This window comes from Dreissena polymorpha, chromosome 1 (genome assembly GCF_020536995.1).
Source record: "Dreissena polymorpha isolate Duluth1 chromosome 1, UMN_Dpol_1.0, whole genome shotgun sequence".
Lineage (NCBI taxonomy): Eukaryota > Metazoa > Mollusca > Bivalvia > Myida > Dreissenidae > Dreissena > Dreissena polymorpha.
In genome coordinates, this window is record NC_068355.1 from 79097186 (window position 1) to 79124843 (window position 27658).

Consider the following 27658-nt stretch of genomic DNA (forward strand, 5'->3'; position numbering starts at 1 on the left):
CAAAGTAATGTAACTCTGACTGGCATTTTGACAGAATTATGTGCCCTTTTTATACTTAGAAAATTGAAAATTTGATTAAGTTTTGTGTTTAGGTCCACTTTATTCCTACAGTATCAAAGCTATTGCTTTCATACTTGCAAGATTTATGAACTATCATAAGGGGACCGTGCAGGCAAAGTTATGTAACTCTGACTGGCATTTGGACGGAATTATGGGCCCTTTATACTTAGAAAATTGAAAATTTGGTTAAGATTTATGTTTTGGTCCACTTTACCCCTAAAGTATCATAGATATTGCTTTCATACTTGGAACACTCACAAACTATCATAAGGGTACAGTAAAAGGACAAGTTGCATAACTCTGGTTGTCATTGTTACGGAATTATGGCCCTTTTTTGACTTAGTAACTTTTAATATATGGTTAAATTTTGTGTTTCGATCCACTTTACTTCTTAAGTATCAAGGCTGTTGCTTTCAAACTTCAAATACTTACATGCTATCATGAGGTTACTGTACCTGGCAACTTGAATTTTACTTTGACCTTTGAATGACCTTGACTCTCAAGGTCAAATTATTAAATTTTGCTAAAATTGCCATAACTTCTTTATTTATGATTAGATTTGATTGATACTTTGATGAAACTACTCTTACCTGACATACCACAATAGACTCCACCCAAACCATCCCCCGTGCCCTCCCCCCCCTCCCCCCTCCCCCCCCCTTCCCCCCCTCCCCCCTCCCCCCCCCCTAATTTTTTTTTTTTTTTTTTTTTTTTTTTAAGATCATCTCACAAATGACCACCACACCCTCACACTATACACCCCCCCCCCCACCCCCCCCATTTTTTTTTTTTTTTTTTTTTTAAGATCATCTCACAAATTACCACCACACCCTCACCTTCACCTTTAAAAAGAAAATAGATGAGCGGTCTGCACCCGCAAGGCGGTGCTCTTGTTTGTTATTTTCATGATGACATTTGCATCAAAATGATGCAATGTTAATAATTTGGAGGAGTCAAAAGTGACAAAATTGCAAAATGCTTGCATCAAAAAGCATGATTCTGCTTCAATTACAATCCCTGCTGTATTTATGCTTAATTTGGGTTACTTAACAGCTGTCAAGTGCTTTTGTAATAATTAATAATAAATTACTTACTGGTATTTATTTTCAGTTGATGAGAAGGTCTGCGTGTAAGGTCACTAGTTGCCTATCTGGTTTACCAGCAGTTTGGTCAAGGAAAGTACACAATACTTGCTACCAGAATAGTCATCTAGTCTCTTATAGGATTTTACATCACCATTTTGAGGACTTTAAACCCTGCAGTTACATTTCCTTTATTGCTATCATGGGATTGCACATGAATGCCAGGTGTGAAGTCTATCCTCGAGCCCCTGATGTGAAGAGGTTTCCGGTTCCAGATGATAAGGTGGACTGGGCAGTAAAATTTCCTGAATATAAGCCGACAGATTTCACCAGTAAATCAGTTTCTAGCCAGCCAGTCTGGGCAGATAATCCTGATCCATGGTAAGTCTCCTTTTATTATTATCAATTATTGTTAAAACAATTGTTTGTGAAAAGTTAAATGTTTGGTTTAATTATATAAACTTATTTATTTCTATGGACATTCATTACTAATTATCACTATTCTCAAAGAATTTATGATTCGATTACAGTAACTTATAATTAAGATACGCATGTCAGTATAAAACAATTTTTTTTTTTAGTTAGATTTTTCAATGAATACATGTATTCTACTTCCCTAAATGTCTGCGTATCCTTTCGTGTAATATTCTACTATATCTAGTTAAGGCAATATATGCAATATCTCCTTGTCACTGCTTGATACTACATGTACAGGTGTTGATTTGAAATTTCACCCCTGTGTTCAGGTCATTGCTTGCTTGCACTGACTGGATTTCATTACTCTGATTTGCTGCTTAAAAGAATTATGCGCCCTTTTTGAATGAAGAGAGTAAAAATCGCAAACTTTCTCCATATCACTGTATTTTACTAGAGGTATTCATTCAAACTTTGATATTTGGTCAAGGTCATCTTGGCTAAAAAATAATGAGAAGTTTGCTCTCAACGTTTTACTGAAATGTTGTGTGTGTCGGTAAGTTACAGGCTGATATACCGCGGGTAGCAAGGGATTGCTGGGGCTAGTGGGTCAAGGTCACTGTTGCTAAAAGAAGTTTTTTCTGCCAGATAACTTTAGTTAAGATGGAGTTATTTAGCTGTTATTTTGGTTCAAGGTAGCTTACATGCGGACCTAGGGTTGGATTGTATTTGGGTTATGTAATAATGTTACTCAAAATAGTAAATAGTTCTTCTAAGAAATTTGAGTTAAGATTGACATTTTGTGCTGTAATTTGTGTGGAGGTAGTTTACATGCAGACCTAGCTTTTAAACCTAATTAAATTCAACTGAATAAGTTGGTACATTGATGAAAATAGATTTTTTTTTAAATTTATACATTTTCAACATTAAGTTTACATATGATGTGTTACTGCTACTGATCATATTATACTTAAACTATATGTATCTGTGGTCATTATACACATGCATCATGTGACTGATAGGAAATGTACCTTATACTATCGAAATGGAAGAATAGTTGAGCTCTGGACAGCTCTTGTTATTAACCATGAAAGACACAACTTGATGATTTTTTCAGTGAAATCAAATTTAACTGTGTTGATGAAAGTTTGAAAGTTGATAGAAGATGTTTTAAAAATGGACAACCACACAGTTATGCAATTGATGAGAAAGGATATCCAATGTAAGTATACATTAATACCGTTCCTATTTATTTTTCTGCTTCACTAAGAAATTGTGCCAAATGTGACTTATGGGTAAAATGGGGTCATAGGTTAGGAAGGGTGTTCACCAACTCATTCTTAGCATAAGAAAAACAGTTAACAGATCTTAAATAATACATTTGACATAACACAATGTTGCTTTTGTCTGTGATCATGAAATCATCCTAAATAAAATAACAATGATGTAATAATTTGAACAACACCTCAAAAAGAAATCTAGTGTAGTTACTCTTAAGTTTTTTGTCATTGACACTACATTTTTGGACAGCCCCGTCTTTAGCCAAAATAATTGAATTTTGCTACTCTTAATTTTCGGACATACAAGTTTTTGTCCAAAATTAATTACTAAATTTTTGGACAGTTTATTTTATAACGCTTGTTGACCAGAATTTTGCCTGTTGTGCTTACATGATGACACTTTGATCATGTGTTTTTACAACCAGATTAAGGTCTACAACCTTGCAGACCAATGCCTTTGGGCAATGGTCGTGAAGTGTCGTCCCAGATTAGCCTGTGCAGTCCGCACAGGCTAATCAGGGATGACACTTTCCGTCTTAACTTGATTTTTGGTAAGGAGGGACTTCCTTGACTCTAAAAATACCATAAAAGCGTAAGGTGTCGTCCCTGATTAGCCTGTGCGGACTGCTTAGGCTAATCTGGGACAACACTTCACGCACATTCATTATGCCCAGTTTTCTCAGAACGCGACACATATATGCATTATTGGGTACAATGATGTTTTACCATTCAGCTTAAAATGGAACATACATAAAATATTTATGCGTATATGATGATGTATTTTACAAGCACATGCTATTATTAGCTCGGCTGTTTTTCGGAGAAAACCTGAGGTATTGTCATAGCCAGCTCGTCGTGTTGTGTCGTGTCCGTCGTCGTGTCGTCCGCATCGTGCTTAAACCTTAACATTTTATCAAGGTTTTGAACATTGGCTCTAAAATCAAAGTGCTACTAAAATCAAAGTGCTTCAACCCTCAACTTTGAAACTTCATATGTAGCTGCACCTTGATGAGTTCTACATGCCACAGACATATTTGGGTCTCTAGGCCAAAGGTCAAGGTCACTGACTTCTAAAAAAAATAAAATAAAATAAATTCTGTCAAGCTTTCATTTATTCAAAACTGCACCCACAGCCAAGCGTGGCACCCGTTATGCGGTGCTCTTGTTTGTTTAAACAACTGACACTATACAAATTGCATACCCAATTGTCAAATCGTCAATGCAATATGTTGGACACCTGTATTTATAGCTCGGCTGTTTTCGGAGAAAACCCGAGGTATTAACATAGCCAGCTTGTCGTGTCCGCCGTCGTGTCCGCTGTCGTGTCCGCTGTCCGCATCGTGCTAAAATCTTTTGTCAAGGTTTTGAACATTGGCTCTAAAATCAATGTGCTTCAACCTACAACTTTGAAACTTCATATGTAGCTGCACCTTGATGAGTTCTACATGCCACACCCATTTTGGGGTCACTAGGTCAAAGGTCAAGGTCACTGTGACCTTTTAAAAAAATGCAAATAAAAAAAGATTCTAAAAAATTCTGACAACCTTTCATTTATTCAAAACTGCACCCGCAGCCGAGCGTGGCACCCGTTATGCGGTGCTCTTGTTATGTCCCCCACCACTTTAGTGGGGGACATTTTGTTTTTGCCCCGTCTGTAGGTTGTTTGGTTTGTGTGTTTGTTTGCTCCAACTTTAACATTTGCGATAACTTTTGCAAAATTGAAGATAGCAACTTCATATTTGGCATGCATGTGCATCTCACGGAGCTGCACATTTTGAGTGGTGAAAAGTCAAGGTCATCCTTCAAGGTCAAAGGTCAAATATATGAGTCAAAATTGTTCATTTAATGTACACTTTTGCAATATTGAAGATAGCAACTTGATATTTGGCATGCATGTGTATCCCATGGAACTGCACATTTTGAGGGGTGAAAGGTCAAGGTCATCTTTCAAGGTCAAAGGTCAAATATATTGGGACATAGTGTTTCACAAACACATCGCTTGTTTGAATATTTTTTTAATCAGAATTTTCTGACAGTTAATTTTTTTTAATTTAAGTGTCCGAACACTTAGATTAATTATAATACTATGGTTCAAATTTAAAATGCTGGTTGAAACTTCCATACTTAACAGTGTAAAACTAAAGGCAGGTTCACACCGTAATGCCTGCATGCCAAAGGCTTCGTTTGCAAATGTTGTTGGGCTTTTCATTTATATATGAGATACAACGGTTTAATGGTAAGCAATCTATGTATTAATTGCAGAAACCCCAGCGGTCGAACAGGGTTGAAGGGAAGAGGAAGCCTTGGAAGATGGGGACCAAACCACGCTGCAGACCCCATTGTAACCAGGTGAAATGCATATCTGAATCCTTCCACTGACATTTTCCTTCATGATTTTCCTGGATGTATGAATTTGGTATAGTTGTTGATATGCCGTCATTTGAACAAGCAGGAGTATTTTTTCTGTCTGTAAGTTTATGGGTGGCATCGTCGGACAGTATAATTACTACAATCTAAAGAAGCTGTCTATCGATTTTGAGGTAAACAGGTCAAGGTAACCTATGGCTTGTGAGATGATGTAACATAGGTGCAATAGTTATTATCCTGTGCTTAAAGCGCGGGGATATAGAATTGCAGTTGTCCATCCGTTTGTCTGTATGTCTGTTAGTCAGTCATTCTGTCTGTCTCTGTGTCACAAAACTTTGCATGGCCTAATCTCAGAAACTATAAATAAAATATAAACATGAAACCTCATGGGTGTATAGATATCAATGAGGGGAAGTGCCATGCATATGAACCATAACCATACACTTTCTTTAATAAGAGTAAAACCCTTTGTTTCTTTGTATGATGTAACTTTTCAGGGCTATATCGAAGAAACCATACAAGACTTCAACATGAAACTTCATGGGTGTATTGATATCAATGAGGAAAAGTGTCATGCACAAGAACAATAATCCTACACTTTCTTTAACAAGAGTTATTGCCCTTTGTTGTTTTTGTATTGTGTTACTTTTCAGGGCCATATCTCAGATCACAGACTCTATATGATACGCTTCGTGCTCAGATATGCCACAAGATTTAAATATGAAACTGCATTGGTATAGATATCAATGAGGAGCATTGCAATGCAAAAAAACAATACACCTTAACTATTCTAAGATTATACCATATATTAAGGGATTTGCATCCATCCATAAAAAAAACTTTAGTTGATGGGGAATATCAATTCAACGAAATTGATTGTTACTGTAATCCTTATGATAGCAATCTCTTAAGCAGGCTAAAATCTGTAATGATAAAACACTATCTGAACATTCAACTTTATTTTTCAATATTATTTCATATGGGACATTGCAGCATTCAGTCTTCACATACTCTTTGAAAGGGTGTTAACAAAAATAAATGTTTCGAACAGTTATATTAAAGTCCAATTTAAAGAAAAAGTATCATAAGTGCATCTTATTATTGGAGATAATATTTTGCATTCTATTGCTGCAAACTTGATTGAAATATTCTGTTTTGTTGATGGTAACTCTAGATGGAAGCGAGACAGTAAGGGGAATGTAGTGCAGAAGGATGGAAAGAATGTTCTGCAGTTTGTGGCAGTGAAGAGGACAGACGGTGGGGGTTGGGCTCTACCTGGGGTATGTAGATTTTAGAATATTTCAATATCCAGTATTGTGCTCCTTACAAGAGGAATATTGTATGTTCTTGTTGAGGCATGTTTTTTTTTGAGTTGCAGTTATGAAGATCACGTGAAATCACTAGATAGAACATTCACACATAAAGCAGTTTGTTCTGGTAAAAAAATTTAACAAAGAAATCATTGTTTTGATGATAAAAAATGTGACAAAAACAGGTTAATTCGTCATAACAAAAACAAACATTACTGTTTCTAAGAAGCACAAATTCATTAATTTATGAGTATTGATCTGGCTACATCGTCTGTTGACAAGATATTAACCTCCCCTGCAATGTCAGCTTTAAGGCTATTTATAGCATGCAAATCTTGAAATTGGAGCAGCCAATCAGAATCCACGCTTCAAAAAGAACCTTATTTTCAAAAAGGCTGTTCTACACAATCAATACAATTGATTATTTCGAAGATAAACATTCTTTAAAAAGCAAAGAAGGTAAAGACCAAAGGTCAATAAATATGTTTATAGGGATTCATAGTCACATATTTATAAAATATTTGTGATGTAACATCTTTATCAAAATTACAAACGAATCGAGAGGAATTTAGCATATTAGATTAGTGTTGAAAACAGATACATTTATGTAGCATGGTAGGGAAAGTGGTTCAGTATTTTGTGCCAAGCAAATCAATTTATTCTGTATTCAACATTCTGTATTGAAATAAATCAAGTAATCTATTTACCCATTTGTTTTTGCTTTTTTCGGTTATCATTTATTTTTCTTAAACAAAATAAAATGGCAGATTGAAAAACTAAAACATTAAATAATGTCATGTCAATAAATAAAATGATGTCACAATAGTACCTTGTTAGGTGTAATTCAATTTTGCTGTACACCAAAATGTTTGTGATGAGGTAGTATTTTGTTGATTGTGGTATGATGATGGTATTAAATTATTTACACATTTTCAAGCACATTATTTGGAGTCAGTCAGTTTTAAAGAGAACATTTAGTTTGAAGGTTGAACATAAATCTATCAATCTTGTTGAATTTATCCAGTCTGAAGATGCAATAATGTCACCTAACAGCAACATGTAACGGAGTGAGTGTTAGGATTTAATTGGAATTAACCCTTTGAGCACTGGAACCGGATTTTGAATGCCTTTGCAAACAGTTTGGATCCAGATGAGACGCCACAGAACGTGGCGTCTCATCAGGATCCAAACTGTTTGCTATTCTGATAGTATTCTTTGAAAAAAAGTGAAGAAAATGATGATTTTAGAAATTCAGCAGACGACATTTTAGCAGATGACAAATTTCCCAGCATGCAAAGGGTTAAATTGTGCTCACACTTTTCAAAATATATGTAAATTATTTTAATATTTGAAATAGTAGACTACTATTTGACTTGCAATTCGTTTTCCCTGTGTGTTACAGTTATTTACATGTATCAATACTCAGTATAAATTTAACCTTCAATTGACATGTACAATCATTCAAAATATCATTCAAAGTATACTAAAAGATTTGTTTGTTCAACTACTATAAAGGGCATGGTCAACCCTGGAGAGAACAAGACAGCAACCTTGATAAGAGAGTTTGGGGAGGAGGCTCTTAATTCTTTGGAAAAGTCCGAGAAACAGATTGAAGAGATGAAAAAAAGCATGGCAGATTTTTTCAAAGATGGAGAAACAGTATGTAATGATATTGTACAATTCAATGCTGATCACGACAGTAATGTATTTGGTTACATACTTCTTTATATCTGCATTATACCATTTTTACATGTAGCTCATCTATTTTTTGAAAAAAAAAAAGAGCTATTGTCATCACCTTGGCGTCGACGTCTGCTATTGCATTCAAACTTGGTACACTTTCTTATTATCATGAGGGGACTGAGCAGGCAAAGTAAGTTAACTCTGGCATGCATTTTGACAGAATTATGTGCCCTTTTTATACTTAGAAAATTGAAAGTTTGGTTAAGTTTTGTGTTTAGGTCCATTTCATTCCTTAAGTATCAAAGCTATTGCTTTCATACTTGCAACACTTACTAACTATCATAAGGGGACTGTGCAGGCAAAGTTATGTAACTCTGACTGGCATTTTGACAGAATTATGGGCCCTTTATACTTTGAAATTGAAAATTTGATCAAGTTTTGTGTTTTGGTCCACTTTACTCCTAAAGTGTCATAGATATTGCTTTCATACTTGGAACACTCACAAACTATCATAAGGGGACAGTACAGGACAAGTTGCATAACTCTGGTTGTCATTTTGACAGAATTATGGCCCTTTTTTGACTTAGTAACTTTGAATATATGGTTAAATTTTGTGTTTATATTCACTTAACTTCTAAAGTATCAAAGCTATTTCTTTCAAACTTCAAATACTTTCATGCTATCATGAGGGTACTGTACCTGGCAAGTTTAATTTTACCTTGACCTTTGAATTACCTTGAATATCAAGGAAAAATTATTAAATTTTGCTAAAATTGCCATAACTTCTTTATTTATGATTAGATTTGATTGATACTGACATAACAATTCTTACCTGACATACCACAATAGACTCCACCCAAACCAGCCCCCACGCCCCCCACCCCAGAATTCCCCCCCCCCAAAAAAAAATATTTTTTGTTTTTTTGTTTTTTTAAAGATCATCTTATAAATAACTACACCTCACACTATGCCCCCCACCGACCCTCCCGCCCCCGCCCTGCCCCCCCGCCCCCCCCCCCCCCCCCGCCCCCCATTTTTTTTTGAAACATGGTTAACAAACACAAATATTTTTTTGTATTATTTTGTTTTTGGAATACCGTCCAACAATCCCACCCTAGAATACCCCCCCCCCCCCCAAAAAAAAAAAATTTTGTTTGTTTGTTTGCATTTTTAGCTTTTGGGATCGCCTTTTGTCCGTCGTCCGTCGTGCATCCGTCGTCAACATTTTGCCTTGTGAACACTCTAGAGGCCACATTTCTTGTCCGATCTTCATGAAACTTGGTCAGAACTTTTGCTCTAATGATACCTTGACTGAGTTCGAAACTGGGTCATGCTGGGTCAAAAACAAGGTCACAAGGTCAAACAAAAGAGAAACCTTGTGAACACTGTTGAAGTCACATTTGATGCCCAATCTTCATGTAACTTTGTCAAAATGTTTGTCTTAATGATATGTTGGTTGAGTTCAAAAATTGTTCCGGTCCGTTGAAAAACATGGCTGCCAGAGGGCAGAATTGTATTCCTTATATGGCTTTAGAGAAACCTTGTGAACACTCGAGAAGTCACAATTTTTGCCCAATCATCATGAAACTTGGTCAAAACATTAGTTTCATTGATATATCGGATGAGTTCGAAAATGGTCCAGATCGGTGAAAAAACATGGCCGCCAGGGGGGCGGGGCAGTTTTCTCAATATGCATTATAGTGAAAACATGTGAACACTCTAGAAGTCACATTTTAGGTCCCATCTTCATGACATTCGGTCAGAACATTTGTTTCCTGGATACGAAGGTTGAGTTCGAAAATGGTTCAGATCAGTAAAAAAACATGGCCGCCGAGGGGGGGGGGGGTGTCTTTTTATGTCCCCCACTATAGTAGTGGGGGACATATTGTTTTTGCCCTGGCTGTTGGTCTGTTGGTCTTTTGGTTGGTCTGTTGGTTGGTTTGCGCCAACTTTAACATTTGCAATAACTTTTGCAATATGGAAGATAGGAACTTGATATTTGGCATGCATATGTATCTCATGGAGCTGCACATTTTGAGTGGTGAAAGGTCAAGGTCAAGGTCATCCTTCAAGGTCAAAGGTCAAATATATGGGTAAAAAAATCGCTCATTTAATGTACATTTTGCAGTATTTCAATATTCAAGATAGAAACTTCATATTTGGCATGCATGTGTATCTCATGGAGCTGCACAATTTGAGTGGTGAAAGGTCAAGGTCAAGGTCATTCTTCAAGGTCAGATGTCAAATATATGTGGCAAAAATCACTCATTTTATGAGTTCTTTTGCAATATTGAAGATAGCAACTTGATAGTTTGCATGCATGTGTATCTCATGGAGCTGCACATTTTGAGTGGTGAAAGGTCAAGGTCAAGGTCATCCTTCAAGGTCAGAGATCAAATATATGTGGCCCAAATCGCTAATTTTATGAATACTTTTCAATATTGAAGATAGCAACTTGATATTTGGCATGCATGTGTATCTCATGGAGCTGCACAATTTTAGTGGTGAAAGGTCAAGGTCAAGGTCATCCTTCAAGGTCAAATATATGGGTCAAAATTGCTCATGTAGTGTCACTTCTGCAATATTGATGCTAGCAATTTTATATTTGAAATGCATGTGTATCTCATGGAGCTGCACATTTTGAGTGGTGAAGGGACAAGTTCAAGGTCATCCTACAAGGTCAAACGTCATATAGGGGGACATTGTGTTTCACAAACACATCTTGTTTTCCTTATATTTATAAAGTAAAAAAGCTTGTGAACAATCTAGAAGTCATATTTTTTGCCTTATCATCATGAAATTTGGTCAAAACATTGGTTATGTGGATATCTCATGAGTTTGAATATAGTCGTGAACATTTGAAAAACATGGCCGCCAGGGGGTGGGGCAGTGTTCTCTATATGTATATAGCGAAAACATGTGAACAGTCTATAAGACACATTTTTTGCCCAAGCTTTATGAAATTTGGTCAGAACATTTGTTTCCTTGATACGAGGGTTGAGTTCTAAAATGGTTCGGATCTGTAAAAAAAACATGGCCACCAGGGGGGGGGGGGGGTCTCTTTCCTTATATTTGTATAGTAAAAAAAGCTTTTGAACACTCTAGAATTCACATTTTTTTGTCCAATCATCATGAAACTTGGTCAAAACATTGGTTTTATGGATAACTTGTTATGATATCTAGGCTGAGTTCCTTTATGGTTGCGGTCTGTTGAAAAACATGGCTTTAAATGGCTTTATAGTGTAACCTTGTTTACACTCTACTATGAAATTACCGATGTACACGTTGAATGAAATTTATGCATATTATGATATTCATGATCTCCATGCAGTCATGTGAATATTAATTCTGCCGATAAGATATACAGTTAAATTGCCATAATTTTTTAAAATTTATTTTTGTTCCTTTCTGAAGAGGATTATTATTGGGGATGAAGTGCAACAAACATATTTTTTCCATCTGAAAACCCTTTATTAAATAATCTCAAAATTTTAAGTACCGTAATTACTCTATGTTTTCGGACACTTAATAATAATGATATTTTTTCGTGTCCGAAAACTTAGATACGAAAAATATTCACAAAGTCAGGGCTCCCGCTGTCGTTCGCCACTTGAGCCATTTGCGAAAATATTGAGAATTTGGCTCAAGAAAAATCCGATTTGCGAAAATGCTAAAATATCGTAAAATTTCATTAAAAACAGCAGCCATTTTAACCCGCAACTGGTTTTCTATATTTATCTCTTTGTTTCAATGAAAGTATTCGCAATTTGGACAGTGAACGAAAACCGGTCTGAACCTGTATTGAGACATCGCTTGACCTTATTGTTATTGAAGTGCACATGGTAGCTGCCCAATGAAAACTGAGCTCGCGTACACATGAAATGACGTTGTTGAATGAAACGTAAAAATGGGTGGAGCTTTGAATACACAGTTAATATTGTCGTCTGCAAACAAAATAGCGGCCGGTCGCAAATGTCGTATTATAAGATTAAAAATGAAAATAAGCGTGACAATAAATAAATTATTTCCAAGCTGACTATCGATCTAAATGAAAGAGTGATAATTAAATAATTAGTTCTATGTCGTTGATGTTACAACTTTCTGGCGATTTTCGGTTGGGTGATAATTAATTAATTTGATCGTTTTACTCACACACTATGCTAACTAACAGCGGTGTATTTTAATCAAAGGAAAACGTGAAAAACACGCACGGTTTAATTGCAATTAAAGTTTAATTAAAGTTACGAATTTGTAACACATTGGAAGAGTAATTAATTAAAGTTACGAATTTGTAACACATTGGAAGAGTAATTCATATCGTCTACAATATAAATGGAAGTGACTACTTTGTCCGTACAGTCGCTTACATGGCTTCTTTAAGGCGCTTGCGTTAAAATCCAGAGGTCTTGTTACAGCGGAATGCTGACTGACAAATAAAGGCTTAGCTCGGCATTAAGGCTAACATGGCTTCTTTAACCTTAAGGCGTCCTTTGGACAAAAAATGAGTCTGAACAAAAAAAATAATAAATTAAAACACAAAAAACTAGAGCATTCTAAGAGTCATGAAAAGTTGATAATAATTGGCTTCGTTTTGAGAATGAATCAAAATCAATGTACTGTGACCTATGCATTAAGGTGCAGAATTCCAACACGTTCACTGTAGGTTGCAATATCCTGAAAAAAGACTCGGTGACGAAACATGCAAAGTCTAAAGGTAAGATTTTGAAGATGAAAAAACTGTTTGGCAATAGGCCCTAAAACGCAACACAGACAATCTAGGATCCAAATTTGTTTCGGTGGGGGGGGGGGTGGGGGTGGGGGGGGGCATGCCCCCGGACCCCCCTATATCTGGGTGGCTCAAAGATATTTTGGGCCAGCGCTAGCCCTGAAAGTACAAGTGTCCGAAAATAGCGTCAATTGTATCAACAACAACCGGTAATAGCACGCGCTTGTAAAATACCATGCCGTATAGTATTAATTACAGTAACATATGTTTGCACTGCATTTTAAATAATTTTAAATGCTTAATTTATTTGACAATAAAAAAGCAAACTATGAATTCTTTAATTGTTCATTTTCCGATAGTTTTTGTCTTGCACCTTCAATTGTTCGTAAAACTTGCAATAGAGTGCATCACACTTTGAAGCGTTTAGCATTTGTCACAGTTATTTTACTGAGAAGGGGTAGTACCATTGCGGTAGATAATTGAACTGTTAATTGGCACTACCCGTGGTTATTGTCATAACGCTTATGCTATAAGGCGAAACCATTGTTTTGTACCGGTTTACAAGGTTATTTATCCAATAACGCAAATGTAATGGTCCGTTGACCGCAGGCATGCACCTGATTGAAGTGTCATTAGATAACAGGACCAAAATTTGGTAAACTAGGGCTTTAAAATATACTGTCCGAAAAGTAAGAGACATTAAATATGGACGAAAACTCGTGTGTCCGAAAATTAAGTCACAAAAAATTATTAGTTTTTCTAAAAAAAGGGGTGTCCGAAAACTTAGAGTGTCCGAAAACTTAGAGTAATTACGGTAGTAATATTGATTTCACAGAAAATTACTTCGGGGAGAAACAACTGTATATAACAGTTTAGAGTCAGGCCCCAAATTCCTGTGCTGGCCACTTTTCACACATTTTGTTGCATGTAATTTAATGACCGCAGACCAGTGAAATAACCATTAGCCACAGCAGTTACCTCATTATCTCTGACAGTTGCTTGATGCCTAACCCCTTGTTTACAGCCCTTTGCAGTGAACAGCATGGAACAGCAATTGCTATACAGTGGTATCAATATAGAGATAAACACATAAATACATCTGTCTGACATTTATTTTCGTATAAAAATCAGCATGCTGACAGCATAAAAAGAACATATTACAACATTGAAGCAAGCTCTTGAAATAGCAAAATTATGTACTTATTTATTTCCAAGAAAGGTTTATACAATATATATAAATTTAATGGGCGTGATATTTCATATTTCTTAGCTTTAAGTACAGTGTTGCCTGATTGAACTTACTCAATATGGCTATTAATTATTTAACTTATAACTATCACAAAGTCCCAGTGTATATTATGAATATCAGGAAGAAAAAGTAAGATATGTACGTAAACATATCCTTTACAGCTTAGGCAACAACTGTGGTCTAAATTCAATTATATTGATCAATAAAAAATAGATTGAAATATTCTCCAAAATACTGTTGAACATTTATTGACAATAAACTATCGTGTCTACACGTACACATATCATATCACAGATATACTTTGTTCAAGAATTAAAGAGATAGAGAAAATGTACTTAAAACCAACTATTTGCAGCTTGTATTTGAGAATAAATTTCACAATTAAAATGCATTTTAGTTTTGCATTGGTTGTAAATAAAGAGTAGAAGCATAGAGGCATTGTTTACAAACAACACTTACAAATGTGAATAATTAACAAAAATTAAATCTTAAATGAAGTATGAAATTTCATTTTAAATCATATATACAGATTGATATACAAAAGTCATGTAGGCCTACATGGATGATATGTGAAATACAGTATTACATGTGTATGTGAAAGTCAGAAATACCAGTATTCTAATTAATTTTATATACAGACGTCATGTATGATATGTGAAATGCAGTAGTTACTTGAAAATCAGAGTATCATTGTTCTAAATAACTTTGAATGCAAAAACAGTGAAAACGTATTTTAATAATAGAGCACACTAAGTCTGTACTACCGCCTGTCTGCTCAGCACTCGTCCTCTTGAAGATTTTACACTAAATAATCAAACTATAAAGCGCAAGTTAAGTATGTATGCCCGTCTGTATGAAGTACTTTTATTATTTTGAACTCCACCTTCCCAGAATAGTTTAATTCCTTTGGGTCTCAGGTGAGCGCCTTAGGGCCCATGGCCCTCTTGTGTTTGTTATTTTTGGAAGATAATGTAATAAATGACCACACACCCACACTAAACACCCCTCTCCACCCCACCCCTCCCTCCTTTGTGATTGAAGTATTGAGATAGGTCCCTTCACCTTTAAAAGAAAAATAGATGAGCGGTCTGCACCCGCAAGGCGGTGCTGTTGTTACAGATTTGTAATAACAAGCATCAGGCCTTTCATTATAAACTTCATTTTTGTGTATTTGTATATACATGTATATATGGGCCCCATTTATAATCTCAAGATTCTAAGGAGAATATTTTCTATACAGCCAAAGAAACATAAAGCACTTAAAATAGTTGTCAATGTTTAATAATTTTTCATCATTTTTTAGATATTACGTGTATAGAATTGCCACATCTCTTGACAGGTCTACAAAGGGTATGTTGATGACCCACGGAACACAGACAATTCCTGGATGGAGACGAAAGCTATGAACTTTCACGACTCAAATGGGGAGTGTGTCGGCAAATTCTCTCTACACGCAGGTAGTGGTCCTTTCAGGATTTTTTAATGTCCCCACAAAGTGAAAATCATAAGGCATTAGTGTGTGTAAGTATGTCCCAATATCTGAAGTGTTAAACTGCAATAACTACAGGAGGATTTTGCCCAAACTTAAACTGCTTAATGAACTTATGGTTAAGGTGATGAAAATGGATGACTTATGCCAGCTTTATTTTAGCTGAATTATGCCTCTAAGTTTTTTTCCTTTATAAAATATATATAGTCCCTGAAAAAACTTCTCTTTATTTTTCCTTTATAAAATATATATAGTCCCTGAAAAAACTTCTCTTTATGCTTGGTGGTTTTTGCTCAAGCATTCACAGTTGAATGACCTCCATGTTAAGGTGATCATAAAGGAAGTTTTTGGCTGTTTGCATACTTATGGCCCTTGGTCTTTTTTTTTAATTTTCTGTAAAGTATTAGGTACTCATCTCCTTAATCTTTAACTGCCTGATTGAAGAGCCCTCATTATAGATGATTGTAAAGAGGGAATTTTGTCTGGTTGGTAGGTCTGTTATTCAGATCTCGGTGACTTTTACATATCACAGTCTTAAATTATTTTTGCAGATCAACTTGTAGTCTTTTGATATTCACTGTTTGTCAGATAGTAATCATAAGGAGTCATAGTTGTAAGCCATTCGAGGGGAATGTATACACACCTGTTGATTGAGCATGCAAGACAAAGCTTAAATGTTTGTAACCAAACATCTACGACATAATGTTACAGACACATATTTATTTTTAGGTCATTGGCTTTAGCAAATGAACTATATTACCGCAAATCAGAAAGACGTCTCGCAGTCGGTTCGTGTTTAGCAAGGGGTAAAAATGCCCTGATGTAGTAGGATGTTGGCAGACAAAATAGATAAGCTATTTTACATAAAATTTTATATTTCTAATTCTTACAACTTTCACTTAGAAACTTTTTGGCCAAGATTTTTTTGTGAGAAAACCATTTTTAGCGAATTTTTTAAGACCATTTTTGGTGAAAAAAATCTAAGACATTAAAACAAATTTTGTTCGTTAATCAATCCTGTTACTGGCAAAAGCTAGGTAACGTTTATAATAAATTTATAATAGGTATATGTTTCGCAACAGGTCATGAAAGATAACATGGTGTATATTTAGCGTATCCACTAACAAATCCTGACGACACTGGTTCAAATAATGGCGACATATATGCCATCATTACAATACATTTTTATGCCCCCGGATCGATAGATCGGGGTATATTGTTTTTGGCCTGTCTGTCTTTCTTTCTGTCTGTCATTCTGTCCCAAAACTTTACTGTACAGTAAAGTTTTGCAATAACTTTTGAAATATTGAACATAGCAACTTGATATTTGGTATTCATGTGTATCTCATGGAACTGCACATTTTGAGTGGTGAAACGTCAAGGTCATCCTTCAAGGTCAAAGGTAAAAAAAATTCTGTCCCAAAACTTTACTGTACAGTAAAGTTTTGCATTAACTTTTTAAATATTGAACATAGCAACTTCATATTTGGCATGCATGTGTATCTCATGGAGCTGCACATTTTGAGTGGTGAAAGGTCAAGGTCATCATTCAAGGTGAAAGGTCACAAAAAAAAAGCAGCGCATTAGGGGGCATTGTGTTTCTGACAAACACATCTCTTGTTATTAATATTTTTCTAACATTTTTTGCACACTCAGTAATGTGTTTTTAACAAAGTGAATCTCGTCCTATTGTGATTTTGGGTGGCAAGAGAGGCAGTCAATTTACGGTATTTTGATATTAATCTGAAAATTCTGTTGCAATTTGAAATTATGAATAAGGATTAAAAACTTTAGAATTTGTGCTCCAAAATATAGTGTGCATGTAATATTTTGTTTAGTAACTCAGTCGCTAAATATAACAACAACAACACAACAAAAAATTGTTCCTTTCTGCTTATATGAAAATGAAGAGATGGAAACAGTAAAATGAATAGTTACAAAACAAGAAAAACAAAGATATAACATTGACCTTAGCTTCCGAATGTAGAGGTTGTTCATTTTTGTAAAAAGTAATAGTGTTATGATGATGTAATGTAAAACAAGAGCATAAATAAACGCCAATAAGAAATAACAATATGGGCATTTACTGTCTTGCAAAATACTACAGTAAGCTCCAACAAACTCCCTTGAAACATATTTCTGATTTTCTGATTGATATAGAATGTTTTGCAGTATTTCAGCATTTCTTGTTTCATTTATGTGTTCTTTTTCTATATAAAAACTTTTCTTTTTGATAGCCTTTTACATTTTCATTCAGTCAACTGTTTCTTTAACGTTTATTTCAGCAGAAACTACCCTGTATCTTGCTTATGGCCTTTCAATGTCGTCTGCCCTCTCATTCTTTTTTTAGCTCACCTGATCACAATGTGCTCATGGTGAGCTTTTGTTATCGCCTTTTGTTTGTCATGCCTTGTGTGTCTTGCGGCTTCAACATGCCTTGTTATCACTCTAGAGGCAACTTTTATAGTCTGATCTTCATGAAATTTGGTAAGAAGATTTGTGCCAATGATGTCTTTGAACAGGTTTGAAACAGTTCCTGTTGGTTGAAAAACATGGGCAGCAGAGGGACAGGGCATTTTTCCTTATATGGCTATAGTAAAATATTGTAAACACTCTTAAAGTCACATTTATTGCCCAATCTTCATGAAACTTGGTCATATTGGTTGTTCTAATAATATCTTTGATGTGTTTAAAAATGGTTCTGGTCTGTTGAAAAACATGGCTGCCAGGGAGCAGGGCATTTTTCCTTATTTGGCTGAAGAAAAACCATGTTAACACTCTAGAGTCCACATTTATTGTCCAATTATCATGAAACTTAGTCAAAATCTTTGTCCCTATGATATCTTGGATGAGTTCAAAAATAGTTTTAGTTGCTTGAAAAACATGGCCACCAAGGGGCGCAGCATTTTTCTTAATACATATGGCAATTAATTGCTATTGTAAAACCTTGTTAACACTCTATTATAGAGTCCATATTTATTGTCTGATCTTCATGTCGGAAGATTTGTCCCAATAACATTTTGGGAGGATTTAGAAAATAGTTCAGATTGGTTGAAAAAATGGTAGCCAGTGGGGGGGGGGGGGGGGGGGGCATTTTTCCTGATATGGCTATAGCAAAAACTTAACAATACTCTAAAAGTCACATTTATTCCCAATTATCATGAAATTTGGTCCGAACATCTGTTTTAATGATATCTTGGATAACTTCGAAAATAGTTTCTGTCTGTTGAAAACCATGGCCGCCAGGGTGAGGGCGTTATCCTTTTATGGCTATAGTAAAACTTTGTTAGGACTCGAAATGTTACTTTTATAGTTAACTCTTCATGAAACTTGATCAGAACATTTGTTCTAATGATATCTTGGGCTGCACTGATAAGGTCAGTTCTTTTGTATTTCAGGTAAGCAACTTTGGGCCTTTCAGGCCCTCTTGTTTTTGTTGGTTTTGGGGAGTGATTCTTACTAACATCTTATACAGTGATAACACCAATGTATATCTTGTTTGTGAACTTTTGTAGTTTGGTATCTTATTTTATTAAAAAGGAAAAACATTAACTATTAAATACTATTTCTATGAAAATGTATGGCTAAAAAAATGTAAAGCCATATTTCCTATTTCAGGTGATGATGCAGCAGAGGTACAATGGATGGACATTGACCACTCTTTGAAGCTATACGCAAGTCATATAGACTTTATCAAGGCCACCGTGGGCAGGCTCAATGCTCACTGGTAGAGACAGCACTCTCTGTACGCATCTCCCCCCCCCCCCCCCCCCCTTTTGCCATATGTGGGTTTAAAAGAATTCTTTAGGATATTTGACGTACTAGTATAGTAATAGTTGTTGCTTTTGTCAAATTGACTTTTGTTTTGTGGTTGTTAAGGGGATTTATGTGTTTTTTTCTATGTTTTCCGCTTAATTGAAAAATGACAATGCAAGTAATATACTTTTTTTGAAAATTCAAAGCTTTGAATTTCTATAATTAAATGTAAAACCTCTGAACAAAAAAATATTTTAATAATAAATATTTTTGTAAAATCTAAGCTTCAACATTTTTCTGATTCAAACAGATAATGCTGTTTAAAATCTATGACATTCATGTTCTAGTATTTCATATTGTAATAAGAACACTGTATTATGTGAATAGGGAATAAGACATCAATTTGGGAATAAATTGTGTTTTATCAAAAGTGCATAATATGCAGTTTTATATGTTGTATTTATCTAGTTTGACAAATTATAATTAAAACAGATACTTGCATATATAATAGCATCATTTAAATTGATTTTACTTCAAAACTGGATTTTTTATTAATTTAAAAAAAAATCCTCATGAAATGAACTGTGTCCATGCCGCGCATGGTTTAAAATACACTTTAAATGATAAAAATACAATCACTGTTAAAGAAAAAGTCATGGAAAATTGCTTATTAAGCTTAAATCATAGATAATATATTACAAAAATATATGTAGATCATGAAATGAATAGTTTTGTTGGAGAAAATCCCCAAAATGATGTCCATTCCCAGTATGATGTCTTATTCCTAATTCACATACGGTAATACAGTGTTTAATTATTTTAGCTTAATATTTCGGTTCTGGTATGCAAAGATAGAAATTATTGAAAATGTATTCATGTAAGCTTAATATATAGATTTTTTCTTTATTTCTTAGAAGATTAAAACTTCAAGTGACAAAAAAAGACACATATTTATATATATTTACCTTCGTTTGTATTTTTTTTTGCATTATTGTTTGTTTTCTATGTGAACAATTAATTTGTATTTCAGATTATAAGTATACATTTTTGTTGCAATCCGTAGGTACATACCTATGTAAAGACAAGCTCAAATGGAAGTTCAAATAGTTTCAATTGTTGTATATTACAATTTTCTTTCAAAATGAGTTGCTCAAAAAAGTAAATTTGCTTATTTTTTAGCCTAACAATCAGTTTAGCCTAACAATCAGTAAAGCTTGCCTCCTATTTTCAGCTAATCTGAGCAAGAGCTTTGGGACCACCATTTGTCTGTTGTGCATCTTTCACCAACTTTTCATTCATACAACATCTCAGCCTATACCGCTGGGTAGCTTTTCACAAAGCGTCATATGAATGATCCTTGAAGGACCCTTTTATTTGCCCCCAGTAGGTTGGTAGATATCTGTGGCACTGTCCATTAGTCTGGCATTCGGTTTCCGGAGTTTCAGTCCTAAACACATGCATGACTTACAGATCAAGTTGGAATTTTGTTACAGTCTATTTATTTTACGGGCCTTGGGCCTAGAATTTTTTTGGCAATAATAGTTTTCCAGACTTTTCCTCAAGTCTTGAAACTTGATCTGTTAAGTCATGCAGGTATATGTAGATTCACATACCAAAAATCAGGTCAATATCTTAAAAGCTTGCAAGAAAATAAGGCCAGAAAACAGTTTGGAGAAATTTTCTGTGTGCTATGCTGAAAATAGAGTTCTTTCTTTAAGTAAATGTTAAGTCTAGAAATAGACTTGTTGTCAATTATGAAGACATGTTTTATGCTTTATTGTTTTTGGCACTTTGGCTGTCTTCTACGAGCGTTTTATTAAAGGTAGCATAAAGTATTTTGCACTCAATGTTTGCCCTTTAGTGTTGTAGCTGTAAAAGGCACCCCTATTATAGTGTAGATGTTTTATAAAGATAAAAATAACATGGAATTGCAAAGGTTTCCTTATACAGAAATAACTAACATGTAATAAGGCAAATCCTACTATCAATGCATATTACATGTAGCTTTAAACCTATTTGTTTGAGTTTGATTAAATGGATAAGGCATAAGGCTTTTTGAAACCCTCCTGAGTCAATTTCAGTTAGAACCAGTGCTTGGTGTTCTTGAGAGAGATATTAAAAAGGGTTCAGTGAGGATCCAACCTGTAATCTCCTGGTTACTAGGCACACATATCAGCTACTCTATAGAGACCAACAAGGCTAATTTGGACCATAATTGTACTTCAGACCAATTAGGCTTTACTTAATGCACAAGGGGATTGTGACACACTGACGATATACATACATTTTAGTTGTATATATTTTATAAAGATATATAAATATATATATATATATATATAATTGTACCCAAGATATTTATATAATTATGAGAAATGAGAAAACTGTGTCAGAATGAGATTATAACCATAAATACTACCCATTGAAGTAAATGTACATTATTCTATTTTTAGTAAGTGTTGTAGTTTGCAAAGGGTTTTAATGTGACATTTCATAATTATATATAAGCAATTTTTATCAATTTACTTAGCAATACGTTCAGTGTTTTCATTTATTATATAAGTAATTTTTACCTAGAGTCAAACTTCAGTCCATTATCCATTTTTGTGTTGTTTGTGCAATATACTCATTTTGTTTTGCAAATTACCACAGAATTTATGCATCACATACATGTTGCAGGAATTGAACATGGTTTGTTTGATAAACTGTTTCAGAGGCTGACTTTTCATTACATGTTTTTCTGAAATCACATTCAAAAATTAAGAACATACTGCATAAATTATACTACACTTCCATATATGTACAGATTAATAAGTTTTCATTTGGTATAAGTCATTTTACTGTGTTGCCGAAATAACCATTTAACATTGCTACTTTAAGAAACTGTTAGGAAAACCTACTAATAAACCATGCTGTTTTCATATGTACAGTAGTCAAACACAAGTTGCTTTTTCTTACAACTTTATATTTTTATATGGGGTTCTATTATGATTGTGATATGACCTAATATGAAGTTACTATCAAGTTGAAATTAAGTGTTTGAATAAATGTTGAGAGCAACATAATAAGTTTTTGCTCTTTTTTTCTTTCTACTGTCATTTACATGAATTCCAAGTTTTAATGGGTTAATATCTGTACCTAGAAGTGCTGAAATTTGCTGGATTTATTCGAAAATGTGTTAGATTTTTTTTTCAGAGCCTACTTGCCATTTTGATTTAAATAAAATAAATTAATGATTTTAAACTTCAGTATTTAAAGTTGTCGTTTGCTATATGGACATTTATCACTACTTTTTTTTTCCCAAATGTATCCCTAACTTTTATTTGACTATTACCACCAGTACAAATTATCTTCATCTCAATTTTGTACATGTAAATAAATATTAACCATTTAAAGTTTATTAGCAAAAATCAGTAATTTTATAACCCTGTCAGAGTTAAACACCACATGTGATACGTGAAGTGTGTTGCAATATATAAACTGTAGGACAAACTTGTGCATGCATAAAAGGAATATTTGTTATCTTATCTGGGGAAAGTGGGCTCAATGCATGTGCGTAAAGTTTGGTCTCAGATTAGCAGGATTGGTCTCAATAGGTTTATCAGCGAGGGCGCTTTGGCTTGTATGGAATTAAAATCCTGTCTTAGTAGAAAGTATCATCCTTGGTTAACCCTTTGCATGCTGGGAAATTTGTCGTCTGCTTAAATGTCGTCTGCTGAATTTCTAAAATTAGCATTTTCTTCGATTTTTTTTCAAAGAATACTATCAGAATAGCAAACAGTTTGGATCCAGATGAGACGCCACGTTCTGTGGCGTCTCATCTGGATCCAAACTGTTTGCAAAGGCCTTTAAAATTCAGCTCCAGCGCTGTAAGGGTTAACATGTGTGGACTGCACAGGCTAATGTGGGATGACACTTTACAACCATACATCAAGCCTGTCTTCCTAGAATGATTAATATGTAAAAGTAATACTGACCCATTTTATGGACCCATTTAATGTGCATTCAAATAATAATGTCAGGTTGGATTGTATCCGTAGGTTAATTGGGTTTTCAAAATCTAGCCTATTCATGAACAAGTTAAAATATGTTAATATTTATTAGTCCCCTACCAGTGAAACCGGAGAGAGACTTATGGTTTGCGCTCTGTCAGTCTGTCACACTTTTCTGGATCCTGCCATAACTTTAAAAGGTCTTCATATTTTTCATGAAACATGGACAGATGCAATATGAAGATTATGCACATCATTTCATTTTGTACCTACGTCAAGAATTATGGTTGCTATGGCAACAAGAGATGTGTTTGTCAGAAACACAATGCCCCCTAATGCGCTGCTTTGAATAATTTTTTTGACCTTTGACATTGAATGATGACCTTGACCTTTCACAACTCAAAATGTGCAGCTCCATGAGATGTGTGTGTGTATTTCGATGTTTATGAGGTCCCTTCGCGCCAGAGGCTGCTTGATGTGAGGACCCAGAGTGTGTCCCAGCACTCCTTCCTTATCAGATTTTAGACTCACGAAAGTTGGGACGAATTTGAATGATAGCTGCAATTTCAAGCTAATTATTGTTTTACTGAAAGGTTTTTAATTTTGAAGTGGTCTTGTGCTGTGCGGGGAAGCCATAGTACCCGGAGGAAAAACCCAACCTGTCCGGTATGGTAACCACCAATAAAACTCACATGCGCCGGGATCGGGAATCGAACCCGGGTCGCCTAGGTGAGAAGGGAGTGTGCTAACCACTGCGCTAGCCGGACAGCCCCGCAGCTCCATGAGATACACATGCATGCCAAATATAAAGTTGCTACGTTCAATATTGCAAAAGTTTTGAAGAAGGTTCAAGTTTTGGTTAAAGTTTTGGGACACACACACACACACAGACAGACAGACACATACAATGACAGACAGGCCAAAAACAATATACCCCCGATCTTTCGATCCGGGGGCATAACAAACAGACTAGACATATTGCTGAAAATGGATCCTGTGATAACTTTAAAAGTTCTTCATATTTTTTCATGAAACTTGAAATCTGGATAGATGGCAATATGGAGATTATGCGGGTAATTTCATTTTGTTCCTGCGTCAAGAATTCTGGTTGCTATGGCAACAAATAAACTACAATTATTGCTGAAAATGGTGGATCCTGCGTAGGTAGGGGACGTTTATTGCTTGGCAATAGTCTTGTTGTACAATGTATTATGTTTTGTAAATGGATTTCAATAGATAGGTGATACCATAATTAATTGATGCATGCTTAATTTGTACCCGTTTGTATCATGCTTGTCTTATTATATTTCAAAGTTTGCCACTACTCTACAACAATGTATATTAGTTATAATAAAACATTCATTTATTTGTTTTTTCTTTAATATTATTGTATTAGCATTTACATAATTACTGACATACCATAGACAAACAATACATTAGATCACACAAATACAATTGTATACATGCATTAAATGTTTTGTGCAACAATGCTGCTTGTGCCACAGAACTAAAACAAGAGATGTGTTTGTCAGAAACACAATGCCCCCTATTGCGCCGCTTTGAAGCAATAAATTTGACCTTTGACCTTGAAGGATGACCTTGACCTTTCACCACTCAAAATGTGCAGCTCCATGAGATACACATGCATGCCAAATATCAAGTTGCTATCTTCAATACTATTCTATTCAATTCTACTGTATTAAAAAAGTTATGACCAAACTTTAACGAAGGTTAAAGTTTTAGGAAAGAAAAATACAATATTTGATCTTAGACCTTGATAGATGACCTTTACCTTAACTTTTCACCACTCAATATGTGCAGCTCCGTGAGATACACATGCCAAATATGAAGTTGCTATCTTCAATAATGCAAAAGTTATCAAACTTTAACCAAGTAAAGTTTTGGTACACACACAATGAATGAATGACAAGACAGACAGGCCAAAAACAATATACCACTGATCTTTCGATCCGGGGGCATAAAAATTAACAGATTTTGAGCATTTAAAAATATCATGAACATAACACCACTGTAATCTGAAGAGCAATAAGGGAAGACACAAATAACCCTTTACTACTTAGGTACGTTTTTTGATGCATTTGTAGTACCTTAGAAAGTTGAATTTAATGAAAGACTTTTCTTACTAGATTCAAGTTTTAAAGGCCTCATTAGCAAGCCCACGATACCGATGAGCAGCAAACAGCATGAAAGCTGAACAGACTGCGAGTTACTTGCAGGCTGTTTGTTTTTTTTTGGTGTTTGCACATAGCTTTTTTCACTTGGCTTCTGAGTGGGAAAGGATTAAGTCAGATATGCTGAGATGACATCAAAACAAGTTATCATTAAACTACAAGTCTGCTATTAAACATTATACACAATTGAAATCTCAAATAAAAACTCAGCCCTGAAAATCAACACAATTTAGTTACAGGATGTGCGAGTAAAAAATGTGATTTACAGTGTTCAATAGCCACATAAGGAAAACTGCCTCATAACTGCTTTTTTCTAATCAAAGGAACCATAATTCACAAGGAGATATCATTAAGACAAATGTTCTGAGGAAGATTGCACAAACAAATGTGACTTCTAGACTGCATACACGTTTTATCTTAAATTAATTTGACATAGTGACCTAGGCCTTAAACAAGTTCCAAACTCGTCCAAGAAAGCAAAAATGAACAAATGTCCAAACAAGTTTCATGAAAATTTTGGATTGTATCCGGCCTCTTGTGCTAAAAAAAAGCTTTTTTTTCGACCGGCTAACCTAGTTTCAATCCCACATCATGCAGTATTGAACCCATTTGGACAAATATGCTCACCAAGTTTCATGATTAGGCAATACATATGGCCTTAAGAATGTTAAAAAGCTTTTTATTTACTAGTATTTCCACCAAGTGAGCTAGTATTTGCCTCCCATTACACAGTTTTCAACTAGACCAAAATATGATTGAGACTAATGATCACACCAAGTTTCATTAAGATTGTTCAATAAATGTGGCCCACAAAGTGTTCAAAATCTGTTTTCCTTTATTTGACCTGGCCACTTCGTCCTTAATCCCACGTGACCCAGCTTCAAACTCCCCCCAGATACCATTGTGACTTCTGTACTGACCATATTTCATCAGTTTGGGCAATAAATGTAGACTTTGTGTGTAAAAACTTGTTTGTTTTTTACCATGTGACCTACATGTAGTTTTCTACCAAACATAACCCAGTTTCTATCACAGCTGTAGTTTAAGGAGTAATGTTCTGACTAAGTTTCCTAAATATTGCCTCTAAAGTGTTCCAACTCCTTAGTTTTATTTCTGGCTAGGACAAGATATAATTGGAACAAATATTCTGACCAAGTTTCATGAACATTTAGAAATAAATGCAGCCCACAAGGCAAATGTCGCCAGCATACATTCGACAGACAAACAGCAAACACAAAAACTCGCCATGAGCATGTTGTTCTTAGGTGAGCTTAAAACATGCATGTTATTTTTGCAAATACATGTTGCAATTACAAAGAAGACGTAAATATTGTTAATATCTGTTAATCATTAGTTGCAGATTACCAGCCTGTTTGACAAATATAGCATTTATTTTTTACTGTGTGAAGTTGGCGAAAAATATTTTAATAATGTTCTTTGACAAATTGAAATATACCAAAAATGTTGGTAGCCAATCACTATTTTGACTAAGATTATTAGTGGCACCAATACAATTGACATTTTCATTACATTTTAGCACTAAAAATTTCCTGTGACTGGAGTGTCTTGTCCTACATAGGTTGTGGCATTGTTTCGATGACCTAACACTCTCATGGATTCAAACAGCATTGACGTTACAAAGCGATTGCTGCCTCTGATAGCATCTACCATGGCAACTATCTTCTTTCCCAGTTCCAGCAACTCTGATTCATCCTGAAATAATATGAACATCAGATTTATTAGTTGGAAGATCCATTGAAGCAGTTATGTTAATTTTTACAAAGAACAGTTCAAAGAATTGATGTTATTAAACATTCACACTTAAGAATTATTCTCCAGTCAAAAGTAAAACCCCAAAATAAGAGCATCGCCTTGCGGGTGCAGACCGCTCATCTATTTTTCTTTTTAAAGGTCAAGGGACCTATCTCAATTTCAATCACAAAGGAGGGAGGGGTGGAGTGGAGGGGGGTGTATAGTGTGGGGGGTGTGGTCATTTATTACATTATCTTCCAAAAATGCAAAAAAATGCAATTGGGGGGGTGGGGGGGGGGGTGGGTATAG

General features: G+C 35.0%; 2 protein-coding genes across 5 annotated transcripts in view; one reads left to right on the top strand and one right to left on the bottom strand.

The window, feature by feature from the left end:
• The window catches only part of LOC127837078 (ADP-ribose pyrophosphatase, mitochondrial-like), a 30858-nt gene extending 6085 nt beyond the window's left edge, over nucleotides 1-24773 (top strand). For all 3 annotated transcript variants that reach the window (XM_052363897.1, XM_052363908.1, XM_052363919.1), the window contains exons 2-8: nucleotides 1171-1523; nucleotides 2674-2778; nucleotides 5099-5185; nucleotides 6378-6483; nucleotides 8029-8172; nucleotides 15511-15628; nucleotides 19279-24773. In XM_052363897.1, the coding sequence (XP_052219857.1) occupies nucleotides 1174-1523; nucleotides 2674-2778; nucleotides 5099-5185; nucleotides 6378-6483; nucleotides 8029-8172; nucleotides 15511-15628; nucleotides 19279-19391 (1023 nt within the window). In that variant the 5' untranslated portion in view covers nucleotides 1171-1173 and the 3' untranslated portion in view covers nucleotides 19392-24773. The remainder of the gene's footprint in view (nucleotides 1-1170; nucleotides 1524-2673; nucleotides 2779-5098; nucleotides 5186-6377; nucleotides 6484-8028; nucleotides 8173-15510; nucleotides 15629-19278) is intronic.
• The window catches only part of LOC127837139 (uncharacterized), a 29965-nt gene continuing 27074 nt past the window's right edge, over nucleotides 24768-27658 (bottom strand). For both annotated transcript variants that reach the window (XM_052363995.1, XM_052363992.1), the window contains exon 6: nucleotides 24768-27310. In XM_052363995.1, coding sequence (XP_052219955.1) covers nucleotides 27137-27310 — 174 coding nt within the window. In that variant the 3' untranslated portion in view covers nucleotides 24768-27136. The remainder of the gene's footprint in view (nucleotides 27311-27658) is intronic.